Raw genomic sequence first — 13,380 nt, forward strand, 5'->3', positions numbered from 1 at the left:
AAGCAGTGGTATCAACGCAGAGTACTGTACACATACCGCTATGTCGAGAGAAGTGATATGATAAAATATTGAGAGACGCTATTTCTGTAAACGTCCGCTAAACTTTTTATCGAGATGACGATTAAAGAGAGCGCGCTTGAGTATTTAAAATGTTTACGATATCCGGAATATACGCAGCAGAGTTTTCCGAGCAAATTGTACAGTCGAAAGTCGACTCCATCCAATCTGAAAAGCTTGTCAATTCTGCATTTAACGTATGTGATTATGACGCAACGGACTGAAAGAGAGAGAGAGAGAGAGAGAGAGAGGTGATTTTCGCGAGGCGATTAGTGTGTCAATGCTTCGTAGTTTATAGAGATAAATCTCAACATCGTGTCTCGAGTTACTTCTTGTTAAGCTTCGAGAAGAGAAAATGGGGGTGGGGGGGGGGGGGAGGGGGAGAGGGTATGATCCCGATAATTTTCCTAGTTTAAAAATCTTTCTCTTGTATATTCTCGGACGCCGCTATTTCCGAAGATACGATTTATAATGGTCCTTTTATCCGGCAATCATTGCAAGCCATATATAATTGCCGAGAGCGATAATTGAGCTAACAATGCCGTCTTGGTTTCGTTAGCGTTTTCGAAAATACATCTTCCTAGGTAGCACTTTTTGAAGAATCGTGTGAAAAAAAAAGAAAGTAATATTAATTACTATTAATACGGCACATTACATTGACATTAATCTTGATCGCCATTATAAATGTACCTTGGAGGAGAGAAAGCGTCTGTCCTTGATTCATTAAGATGCATGCAATACGCTTATTTCGAGCGTATTATATCGTGTCTCTGTATCAATTTGTGCGTGTGCGTGTATGTAATATGTGTATGTGCAATTGCGACCCCTCGCGAGTAGCTCTCTTCCCCTCTCCATTGTACATAGTATTTCAGCCCAATTCCTCCCCCCCCCCCCTACCACCACCACCCCATCCCGCGCGCACGAGTAGACTTTAAGCGACACTCGAGAAAACGAAATGATTCTTGCCAAATTTCCAATGGGACGTAGGGACAAAACGACTAATTGCATTTAAAAAAAAAAAAAAAAAAAAATCGCAAAAAAATATATTGGTATTATAAACGATTCGTATCGTATTATCTCTTCGTTATTTCGCCCATCCGCAATCACAGCTGTACAGACTTTTAATTATTAGCCTTACGATTAAGACACGATGAAAACCACCGTGTCGTCTTGATAATCGTTAGCGTAAGGGAAAGCCACAAGCGTTGAAGTGGACTCGTTTCTAATTTGAATCATAACAGTTTGTCACAATTTGCCTGCGGGGATGATAACGATTTTTTTCAGCTTCTTTTTTTTTTATACAAACAAATACTCAAAATCTCCCTTTGGTTTTGTCGGTAAAGATTTATTGTAATTGAACGGACGCGCGATATACAAGCTACATAGCCCACGCAAAATTATCACAGCTCTCTGTGGTGCGCTAAGATCTAAATATCGTTATTATAAATACACGCGGGTACACGTGAATTTTTCAAGAATACACGCCATTCGAAAGTTGTCGGAGTCGCGTGTGTTACGTAAGTCGTGTTACATTAATTTGGAATTCTTACATTAGTCCGCGACTCTAATCATCCGCATTCACGTGGAGTACACGTGGAATTTACATGTATATCTTGTATACAGTAGAAGGTATATATTTGGCGCGCGTCATAGTTTTCCACTGTGCATTTTGACAAGTATTGACAATTCCGGCGTCGATGTTGTATCGCGTAACGCGATGCAGAGTTGATTTCGGTCACGAAATTGTATATGCTATACATATATATAACAGTACAATTAATACGCAATCTTGAGATATATGAAGTTTGTATAATTTTATCGCTTTCCTTTTATAAATATATCAATAAAAAGGTATTAAAAAATAATCTATTGTATATTTACATTTTAAAACTATCAACGCAGACTTGTATTACAAACGATATTACGTGTGTAATAATTATTAGCTATAGTAATATTATGTCATTATTTTCTACATACTTAATATTTTTGTAATAATAATGCGAAAGCTTATAAAGATAACAAATTTACATGGCACGTTTGTACAATTATTGATAAATTGTATAATATGGAATTGTATTTATAGGCAGTAAGAAATTCAGACACTACACAAAGGCCCAATTGTACTAATATCGATTGAATGTAATTCGAGATTAAACTTCAATATAAATACGTACTAGTGGTGTATCGTCTATTTAAAACTTGTGTCTTTGTCATAAGGTGTCGCGATTCTTACAATCTCTCTTTTTTTCTTATTCTTTCTCGTCATACGAAAATATATTCATAAAAAGTAATAATAAAAATTGTCCTCCCTCTTTCCTTCACAGATTAATAAGATCAATTATAAAATAATTTCAATAAAAAATGCGAATTATTTTTACAGCATCTAATATTTATATATAATTCGTTTTTGTTTATTTAATGACTTCTTTCATAACTTACGCAATTTATTCTATCCCTGATTTTATCTTGTATAATAATGATTTATCCTGAGAAGACTTAACTGAGGATAATGCAGACGTACTGGATGAAGAGTTCTTTGAACTTGAGGCAGTACCTGTATTTCGTTTGTCTTGTTTGGCTTTCTTCATCATGTCTTTCAATCTTTTATCCGCGCTTATAATATGAATATTTGGTGTCACCTTAGTTCCAGTGCCTGCAAGAATTAATTAATTAAAAAATAAAATTTACTTCTACATTTCAAATGCATTACACATGCATTCATATTTACTTGAGCTCGGTTTTTTTTGTTCTTTGGTCTTGCTTTCTATCACAGTTTTTGGTGAACTTCTGTCTTTCGAAACCTAAAATATAATAATCAATATAGTAGAATAATTACATTGATATTCAGCAAATAAAATATTAGCCCTTATTTAAATTTCTCTTGTTTAAAATTTGATATTCTCATATAAATTTTAAATGCGAGTAAATACACATACCTGAGACTTTGGACAGTTAGAGCAGTACCATACTTGTTTCGGCACATCTATCTGCGAATCCAGAATATGTGGAACATGGCATTCCTGATGATACAAAGAATGACACTCTTGACACTCTACAAGCCTATTTCTTGCTCCAACATCCATCCCTTTACAAATTACGCATGTCAGATCATCTTCTAGAATTTCCAGTGCCAGAGTATCGTCCGTCTGCAGAATGTCCGGTGGTGTGTCGCGTGCTGGCAGATTAACAGGGGAGCTATTCTTGCTCGATTTGCTAGAATGCTTAGACGAGCTGGAGCCTTTGCTTTTCTTACTGCTGCTGCTGCTACTGTGATCGCTCAATACTGGTTCTTCCATCATGTACTGAGAAACAGATGAAACAAATTACATCAACTATAATTTATATTTCATTAAATGCATTACCTTTTTATGTAGCACATTGGAGAGCATTTTGGACGGCCCGTATTTTTGTTTAATCGCTTCATCTAATAGAGCTCGCAGCTGTTCCGCAGAATCCTTATTAGTGGAGTGCAAAAGGCGTAGCCCCTGTGTAAATTGTGGATCCAATTCCAGCTGAGTCATCTTTCAAAAGTATTCTTTCTGTATGCAATGTATATTAATTAATCATTGCTACATATAAATACTTTATAAATAATTCACGACAAGATTGAATAAAGACACCTTGCAACGCAAGTCGCAGGTTATATCTCGCAATAATAACACATGTTTCGTCTATTGAAAATTTAAATACTCTATCTCATTAATTTTTTTTCATATACAAGGAGCGAGTTACAAATATACATATATATCTCTTTTTTCGAGTACAAAGAGTGTTATTCGAAAAAAGGTAAGATCTACGCTTTCTTGTTTTTTTATACCTTGCACTTGCATACCATATATTTATCAATATTTACTCTTTTTATAACAGAAAGGAAACTCTAATATAATACGTTTGCAGTTTAACTTACAGAACCCGTAAAGTTTAAATTAATGCAAAATATGCATTAATGCATAATATCTATATGGTAGATGTAATATCGACACTTTATTTGTGACTTTATCATCGATCAATATGCAGCGTTTTTGCTACGATATTATTTTATTCTAGGCCTAGGCAATTCTAGGTTATCGCGTGAATCTTGAACCGCGTAGATGAGTTTGTATCTTGTAAAGCTAAAGATCAACTAAACTCGTGAACATATCTATTGGACAATATTGGATATTATATATATGACGTTTAATTGGCAGTATAATTAAGAAGAAGAAGAAAAGAAAAAATTATTAATCAATTTTCGAATAAAAATTAAATTTCAAAAATTGTATTAAAAGAATATGTACTTTTTTTTATATTTACAAAAATTGTCATTTAAAGCAAAGAGATGGTACAGATTAAAATTTCAAGAAGCGTGAAAATTCAAAGCTTCAAAATCCGCAAAAATAGTAGAATATTTTTTTTTTGTTTTACGAAGGAAGAGAAAAATGCATTATGCATTCCCACCGGCCGATCCTGTGGGATATGCGGGACTCGCACCCGCTAAAAAACTCTCCCTATGGAGTCTTTTTGGCCTCCTGCCGATACTTATACAAATTTAAATTCTGAGATATCGGGAATATGATATAGGCAAGAAAGACAATACAAATAAAAACTTCAAAAATTAAAATTTTAAAAACTCCAACTTTATTTCCTTTTCTTACTTACAGTATAATGAAAATTACTACCTAAAAATTAATTGTTCTTACAACTGATTTCTTAATTTTCATAAATGATCGCGATTTTGGAGGCAATTATATTATTTCAAATAAAATTTATTTTTATAATATTTCATAATGAGCTGCAGATTATGCTCGGTTTCTGCTGTCAATCTGTCGTCAGATTGGACGCACGCAGATCCTGCTTTGTTTCTGTTATCAATTTGCGATCAGTCTGCTCTATTTTTGGCGATTTGTTGATTTGATCGATAATAACAATTTCTGTATCAAATTTATAGCTTTTTTGTTGACAACAGTTGATAGTAGACACTTTTGGTATGATCTACTTCCCATACAGCACAGAACATTGCAATTACATTGCAGCAATGTTACAATCTTGCAAGTTGCAATGAAATATTGTTAAGACATTATTGAAATATGGAATTGTAATATTTTATGAGAATGTTACAGCAGCATTTCAAAAACATTACAAAAGACAGTTTTTGATAATCGCTACTTCGTTCGTTTACCACTATGCGGCGCGCGTTGCGTTATCTATCCCGTATTTAAGTTTTAATCACGATGGTTATATAAAGCTTGCAAAAAAGCGATTAGTAATATTAAAGGTATAACTATTTTTATCAGATTAATTTGTCTGATACAATCCCAACAGAGGAAATTCAGATATTGAATTGAGTGTTCAGAAATCGGACAAATAATTATCCGAAAAAAGTTAAAATTATCCGTTTATTGTCTACTTAAGATATGGAGTTTAATATTTATATAAATAAAATTTTAATTTTTATGAATTAAATTATTTAATCATTTCTTAAACTTGTAAATAATTTATAAAATAGCGTTGTTAATTAGATAACAGAAAATTGTTTAATAGTTCCCATTTTTATATAAATGCAAAAATTTGATAATAATTTTTTAATATGCAAAATACTTCAAATTTAATAGATAAACTTGGAGAATATATAAAGATATCCAAGAGAGACGAGAAAAAACTCGTTGTAATTGCGTAAATTCACAATCTTTTTTCTTATCTCTCTTGGATGTTTTTATATGTTCTCAAAGTTTATGTATTAAATTTGAAGCGTTTTGCATATTTGTGGCAATGTATTTAAATATTACAAATACATTGCACCGTAACATTACTGTAGTCTTACATTGAAATATCTCTGAGGGCGGTCATTTCAACGTTGCCGCAGGCTTGCAGTAACATTGCAGAAACATTTCGCAACTTCTATATCACAATGTTTCAATGTAAGATCTATGCAACGTTTTTGCAATCTTTCGGTGCTGTATGTGGGTTTCGACAGACTTGGCTATCTGGGTATATATATGTATATGTCGTAAATCCTTTATCTTAAAAATGTTTGAAATTATATACGTTTTTCCAATTCTTTCACAAGCAATAAACAAAAATACGTTTTATATACGTGCCCTAACTTCTGAAATCCTAACAAATACCTTCGATTTTGTACCTGACTCAGGTCAACGTCATGTTTAATCCTTTGACCATTGTATTCACGGGTATCGCGATCCTTCCCGCCAAAATTCCTTTCTCCTAAACGTTTTTCAAAAAATAATTCTATTCTTTCGAAATGCAAAGATAAAAAGATTTAAAAATTTCAGCTATCGGTTGATCGTTTGCGAGAACATTTCCGTTTAGCGTAAGAGCGTTGAATTAGTATAATTCATACACACGTCAATTGCTGTAATAATAAAGTACAGTATACATTGTTTATTTAATTTTTTGAATATTATGTGGCGCGTATAATAACGCATGTGTTTCCGATGAATAAAAGCGAATTTATTTACAAATTTCTGTGTTTACTTCACGATTCGAATTTCAAAAATACCGCCGCTAACCGGGCGACATCTACGAATCTATCGTGGTCGCCATGAACTCGGAGAATGTAGGCGCATCAAGCTCGATTCCCTCTGTATGCATCCGAAATTAAATTTTGAGCCAAGTGAATTCGAGCACGAGATATATAAGATCCAAAAGTTTTGTCTCGGGGAGGCTGCCTCTCCGAGATCTTTTCAAATTTCGCAGCATCCGCGGATTCATATCATCCGTCGACGAAGGCGACGCGGACGAGGCGATAGCTCGAACGCCGCCGCCGATCGAGAGAGGAAGACGAAGAAGGCGAAAATATAATCAAAGAGAGACGAAAATAGTTACCCTGCGGGCGACGACGACGACGACGACGACGACGATGACGACGAGAGGCGGCGAGCGTGGATCTCTGTCGCGCGACTAACGGCGCATGCGCTCGCCAAGCGCCAAGGCTATTACTCGCGCCGATCTCACTCCCGCCGAATGTCGGGCGCATCGTCCCGTCTCCGTCTGACGATCGGAGCGGCGCGGCGGCGCGCGTCAAGCGACGTTGATCCGAAAATTTTCAACCCAACAGTTGGCAGCGTTGCGTAGAAAAGAAATAAATAATCAAAGCGACCATGAAGTGACAAATAAAGTCGAGGTAGAGAGAACAATGCTCGCGCGTACGACGGCAAGGTGGACACTCGAGTCGTACAGTTGCAGCGCGCGTTCGCATCGCCGTTGATACGGATCGCCCGCGTCTCGCGTTCGTGTGTGTCCTCGCGGCGTCAACGCGCCGCGCACCGCCGACCGCCGCTGCTCCGCCAACGCAGGCCGCAGCAGCAGCAGCCGCGCGCGCGACACAGCAGCCGGAGAGGCGCGCTATGCGCTACGCGATCACCGTGGAGGCGAGGGTGATACACACGGGATACTCGTTTCTGCTCCGGGGGCGACGGGGGGGGAATTTACCATCGCGCTCCTCGGCGCTGCTTCCAGCGCCGGTACCCAAGCGGTATCTAGTTGGCGAACCCGGCCGAATCGGGCCCCGTATCCAGGTGGTGTGGTAGCTACGCAGCATCCCCCCAGTTACGGTGAGGATAAATAACGGCGAGAGATAGACTGCAGCATCCTCCCCCCCCCCCCCCCCTTCCACCGTCGCTCGTGACGATTCACGAGCATAGCGATGTTTAAAGCCTCGGGAGAGCTGATCGGTGCCGTCTGATGAACGCTCCTGACTCCCGGTTCACACCCGTGCATTCGGTCCGACGTTAACCTCTCGATCTCTGCCGCACGCAGCCAGCGCGTCGCGGACCCGGACCCCTAGTGTCACCTAGTGCTAGTGGCCATGCCTCTTCTTTTCCCACTGTTCAGCAGCAGCAGTAGCAGCAACAACGAGGTCTGACACGCTCGGTCGTTCGCGCACGCGATACGCCTCCAACCATGAAAACGGAAAAGAAGCCCAACGAGCCCAGCTGTTGTCCACCTACCACGGTTGCCAAGGATGAGTCTGACGCCGATCCTGTTAAGCTTAAGGACGAGGGTACAGGTAGTAATAACGACGATACGACTGGGGAGGATACAGCGGAGTGTTCGAGAGATCCCTGTATCGATACATCTAACGGCGAAGGTACAATGTCTGTGGAGAATCAGAATACCAATGGGAATCAGTCGATCCTGACTTCGGTTAAACAAGAGGGAGACCCTAACAATCCCACCGATGAGCTACCTGGTAACATAAATTTATTTCTGTTATTTTATAATTTATGAATCTTATTTATATTGCGCTAACGTATACCTTATGTTCGATTAATCAAATTATTCTTTTTTTGCTATAGATTATAATAAATATATTATTACAGCCGACAGCATTCAACCGCTTGTTAGTAATGTTGTGGGAAAACAGATGGGGACTAGTGCAAGCAGTGGCGAGGCTCAGTACATGCAACAGCAGAGCCAAGTTTTTGTATTTTCTACGCAGTTAGCGAATACAGGCGCAGATGCGGTATTGAGAGGCGAATATCATTCGCTCGTTGCTTATCATTGCGCGCAGCCAGCCACTAAAAAATATTTGGAGGTATATTATATGTGCGATATATTGAATTTGTTTCAATGATACTCTTTGTAAATTCTCATTCTCAAATTACATACATGAGCAATATGTTACAAAAGTTGCGTTTTTTGTTGTAAAAATTTTCCACAATTCTCTGTCAAAATAGTACTAGTAATTACGCATTATTAATTTTTTTATATCTCATTTTTCACACATACATCTATTTATCTTTGACTTACACAGTTTGTTTTCAATATAAATATCTTATATAATACATTATTTATTTATCATTAATATATATTTACCGTTTTTATTCTTTTAGAAACATCCAAATAAAGTAAATCATTTTCGCCAAAATCCTGCTCAATGGTTAAATAATCTTGCTATGATGAAACAGAAAGGCCATCAGGGAAATGCGAATAATACTTTCCCGACTGAACAACCCCCGGATTTACCAGCATTAGATCCAAATACTCCACAGTTTTGGAACGAACAACCCAACTTGCGAAACATAAACGGTGGAAATTCCCTCGGTAATACCGAGCCATCACTCGATGATGGAAATCTAGACGTAGTGCCTTGCCTTGTGCCGAATTCACCTGGTAATTCAGGTAATTTTTATTACATTGAATTATTTTAATTCATTATTTCCGTGAAATTTAATACAATGTATATGCTTTTTTTTTTTACCTCACAGCCAATCCTCAACCCACTAATAATGCTACCATGGGCCACAGTCCAAATTTGTTAGGTGGCACAACGAGTCCAGGCCCAGGAAGTTTACAACCATCGCTTCAGGGTGTCAAAGTTCCAGACGAAAATTTGACACCGAGACAAAGGCAGCACAGAGAAGTTCAACTAGCGACTTTGCGAAAAATGCAGCTGATGTTATTTAAGGATGAACAATCTGGCAACCCTTTGGCGGACACAACACAAGGAACGACGGTGTCGTGTTCCACCGCGAATGTTCCTCCTGTTGGTTCTGTATCAAATCAATGTTCTCCATCTATGGATTGGCATAAATTGCAACATCAATTTCTCGATGGAAAGAATAAAGTACGTATTCTTTGTGCGTGATAATTTCAACTCAATGTACATAGGATTATGGAACATCTATAACAAAAATATCATTATTACAGGCAACGGTTGGTAATCCGGGCGCGGTACCGTTACGCGGTGCTAACATGGTCAGTGGGGTACCGCGAAGTCAAGGCCCACCACCTCCGTATCATCAAACGACACGATCTGCCAGTGTACCGATCGCGATTCAAAGTCCAAATCCGTCGTCGCCCAACAATCCGACCAGCAATTTGTCTCTACCGTCACCGCGCGCGAGTTCTGCTTTGAATTCGCCAGCGGATTGTAACAGACAGTTCCAGCTGGGTAATCAGAGGACCAGTCACTTGCCGGGACAAAGTCCGACGAGTCAGGATTCTCCGAATCCGGTTGGCACAGCAACCGTTTCGACGACACGATTGAATCATAGCAATCCGGGAACACCGGTCTCTCATTCTCATATCGCCGCTCTTAGTCCTAGCGGTACCAATGCTCAAAAGGATACTTCTCTCGATTTTCCTACCAATCAACAACCAAATGGTAAGTGGATCAAAACAGTAAAGGATTGGTACAGATTGGTAAGGATAAGGAGCAGAGGTATGTTCCGGTTTTTTTTTCTTTTTTTTTCCCCCTTTTGTATAAATTCATTGCTGTGCGCGAAGTTTAACGATTTTGTGAATTTTTTATAATTTCTAAATTTGATTTATTCTTTTGATTTAGTGGATGGTATGTTTTGCCGAACGTTACAATCCTTAGCTCAACAGAAGCAGCAACATCCTGGAAATGCAACAACCGTGAAAGAAGCAAATTTAATGCCAGTGCCGAGCCCCCTTCAACTTCAATATCTTAACACGTTCGAAGGACAAGAATTGACTATTCAGAAACAACCTAATACAAGTCTGAAAGATGGCAATTCGTCTACGTAAGTATCCCCTCCTTCCGTTTCTCTTTTCTATTCTTTCATTAACTTTTGAGCAAAACATAACTTTCTCTTCAGTGTGAGATTATATTTCGATTAATAATCATATAATTTGTATAACTATATGATGTATCTTTTTTTTATCGACAACAGAAACACAGGCAGCTCTTCAGAGATGCCCAACAGAATCTTGGCGGGAAATCTAGATAACAACAATCAATTCCCTACTAGATCGGAGGGCGCGAGTCCGGTACAAATGGACAGTATGAACCGAGGTTTTGCAGGTTCCCTGCATAGTCCTCACACGCCACACACACCTCACACACCGGGTAGCGCTGCGCCGCATACTCCGGTGGATCCCGCGAAACCGGGCAACAAGTCCAGTGCGAGTGCACAAAATAGTCCGACGCCGCATAACACCAGTATACCCGATAGTATGGGTCCTCCACGAACGGTGCCGGCGTCGCCTACCATGAAACCCGACACATCGCCACCGTGCGTGAAAGACGTTCAGCAGCAGCAACAACAAACGCAATCGCAGCAACAATCGCAACAACAACCTACAGTGAATCCAAATAATCCTGGCAACACAACAGTGTCGTCGTTGAGCAGCGGCGGATCCGGCGGTGGCGTCTCGTTCGCTTGCGGCAGGCCGTCCATAAACGTGAGTCAACCATCCGACAACGTGCCTCTCAATCCCAACAACATAGTCGGCGGCCGACTCGGCGGCTTAAACACCATGAGTACGAATCATTTTGACCCGATAACGTCTCTGGCACAAATGAGCCAGCAACTCACAAACACGGCGGCTAGCAATTCGCTAGGCAATGAACCCATGCATGCTGGCAATGCAGCTGGCATGATGCCGTTCGGCAATCCGCACGCCACCAGTATGCATATGATGCAAATGGGTGGCGAGATGAACGGTGGTTGTCATATGGGCGCGAGCAGTGGCGAACCTGGCGGTGGTGAGGTCGGCGGAATGTGCATGGGTCTCGCAGGTCCGCCAACGAGCTACAGCCCCACTACTTCGCATACGGGCAGTCCCGGCGGAATCCCCAGCAAAATGGGAGGACACTCGATGATGGGTGGTCATGGAATGATGGGCGGTCATTCGGGTACCGGCGGCTCGACTGGTGGTACTTATCCCGGCGGCGATCCCGGCCACGCGCCTCCATCGAGACTGATGACCGGGCCGCATGGAATCGGCGGACCGAGTCCGTACAACGGCGCGAGCGTTCAGGTAAAACCCAATGCGCCAAACACCATACAGTACTTGCCGGCCAGGCCGAATGTCGGTCACGCACCACCCCGTGGCCCACCAAGTCTAGACTTCCTTCAGCGATTTACCAATCCACTATCCAATATGGAGTCAAAGATGGGCGGGTCGCCTTCCATGAACCTACAGTACTTCCCAAATGGCTGCGTGCCGAATAACATGGGGGGTCCACACAGCGGTATGCCGTCCAGCATGAATGCCACCGGGATCCCCGGCATGGGCGGCTCGCCCAGAATGGACGGTCAGTCCATGAATACTTCCGGCACTATACACCCGTCCATGAGACCGTCGGTCGGCAATATGCGACCGCAGTCGAATCTGATGCGGATGCAGCACATGGTAGGCGGCGGTGTCTTCCCGGGTGGCTCCATGGATCCCGATAAAGTCTTCCCGCCCGACATGGTGCCGCAAAATCTGCCAAATCAACCGAATCCGGCGGGCATGTACGGTGTGTCCGGCAACAAGGCCAGCCCGATGGGACTGGGACCGCCGCCCGAAGCTACTCAGCCATTACCGCCAAGTATGGGTGGCGCGACCGGCAACTTTAAGAACAATCCATTTGGCAGTGGACCAAGTATGTCCGATCCGAATTATGCTCAACAGTTTCACAACTTCCAGCAACAGCTTTACGCCACTGGTACCAGAGGCAGCGGACCGCCACATCCTAATTTGCATCCGCCGCCAAACTCGCACTCGCATCAGCAGTTTTTCATGCCGAAATAAAAAAAAAAGAAAAACTGCCCGGTGTTGATTGATCCATATCGCGACGATGACGATGACGATTTATGGTGGCCTTTCAGAGTGTCCCTCTCTTTTACTCTCTTTCTATCTTTCATCTATCAGGAAGATATTTCTATTATAACCATGCAAATTAATTCTGGAAGTGTAAACTGTGCTATAGATATATAGCAAAGCGTTCTTGTGAAGGATAGAGAAAAATAATGATAGTTATCGACGAGCATGGCTGACAGCTATCTTCGAGGATAATCTTCATAATTAGCATGCGACGAAAATCTTAAATTCTACTCTTAATTTGTTGTTATGGCGTTATTTACGTATATATTATGCCAAGTTCTTTTTTTTCTTTTTCTCTCATTTGACTTGTGGATCACGACACCGAGTCGCATGTCTCTAAGAAAATGTTATTCCGATACATCTTAGTAGTATCGTTTTACACCTAAATTTTCCAGGTCCTATCTGTAAATTGTATAACGGAGACGTGGAGTACTCGCCTACGCGTTCGTGTAAATACCGATGTACAATCCGATGGTTCTTTTTTTACTTTTTCCTTTTTTTTTATATAAGTCGTTATATTTCGATCGAGGAGCATTGTTAGATTAAGAAATACGTTACTGTAACTAGAATGTAAAAAGAAAAAGAAAGAGAGAGGAAGAAAACAAGCGAGATCTCCTCTCTTTTCTTCGTGTTTCGTTTATAACGGTTTGTTCAGAATAAAATAACAATTGTGCGTACGGTACGACGAGCGAGAGGATTCTGGTACACCGGTGCCGCGTAATTCATCCTTCCTTTATCAAGTACTCTGCGTTGATACCACTGCTT

The 13,380-nt window shown here is 40.6% G+C and overlaps 2 protein-coding genes across 4 annotated transcripts; one reads left to right on the forward strand and one right to left on the reverse strand.

Annotated features, from left to right (window-relative positions):
• Positions 1-955: 955 nt before the first annotated feature.
• Positions 956-6,944, reverse strand: LOC138944610 (integrator complex subunit 12). 3 transcript variants are annotated; one of them, XM_070315430.1, is made up of 5 exons: positions 6,880-6,944; positions 3,420-3,592; positions 2,994-3,359; positions 2,786-2,858; positions 956-2,710 (listed from the first exon to the last, which is right to left on the reverse strand). In XM_070315430.1, the coding sequence occupies exons 2-5, from the start codon at positions 3,576-3,578 to the stop codon at positions 2,502-2,504; spliced, it is 807 nt and encodes a 268-aa protein (XP_070171531.1). In that variant the 5' UTR covers positions 3,579-3,592; positions 6,880-6,944; the 3' UTR covers positions 956-2,501. The 3 variants fall into 3 exon arrangements, with proteins under 3 accessions (XP_070171531.1, XP_070171529.1, XP_070171528.1); XM_070315428.1 differs by having other exon boundaries at positions 3,420-3,596; XM_070315427.1 differs by lacking the exon at positions 6,880-6,944 and adding an exon at positions 3,965-4,136 and having other exon boundaries at positions 3,420-3,596.
• Positions 6,945-7,107: 163 nt separating this feature from the next.
• Lgs (BCL9 domain-containing protein legless) lies at positions 7,108-13,348 on the forward strand. The gene is made up of 7 exons (XM_070315426.1): positions 7,108-8,245; positions 8,376-8,590; positions 8,889-9,177; positions 9,264-9,622; positions 9,706-10,162; positions 10,343-10,544; positions 10,695-13,348. The coding sequence occupies exons 1-7, from the start codon at positions 7,957-7,959 to the stop codon at positions 12,541-12,543; spliced, it is 3,660 nt and encodes a 1,219-aa protein (XP_070171527.1). The 5' UTR covers positions 7,108-7,956; the 3' UTR covers positions 12,544-13,348.
• Positions 13,349-13,380: the final 32 nt, after the last annotated feature.

Source organism: Polyergus mexicanus, unplaced genomic scaffold (assembly GCF_030449975.1).
Source record: "Polyergus mexicanus isolate NDT 795.1 unplaced genomic scaffold, iyPolMexi1.0 SCAF_311, whole genome shotgun sequence".
Lineage (NCBI taxonomy): Eukaryota > Metazoa > Arthropoda > Insecta > Hymenoptera > Formicidae > Polyergus > Polyergus mexicanus.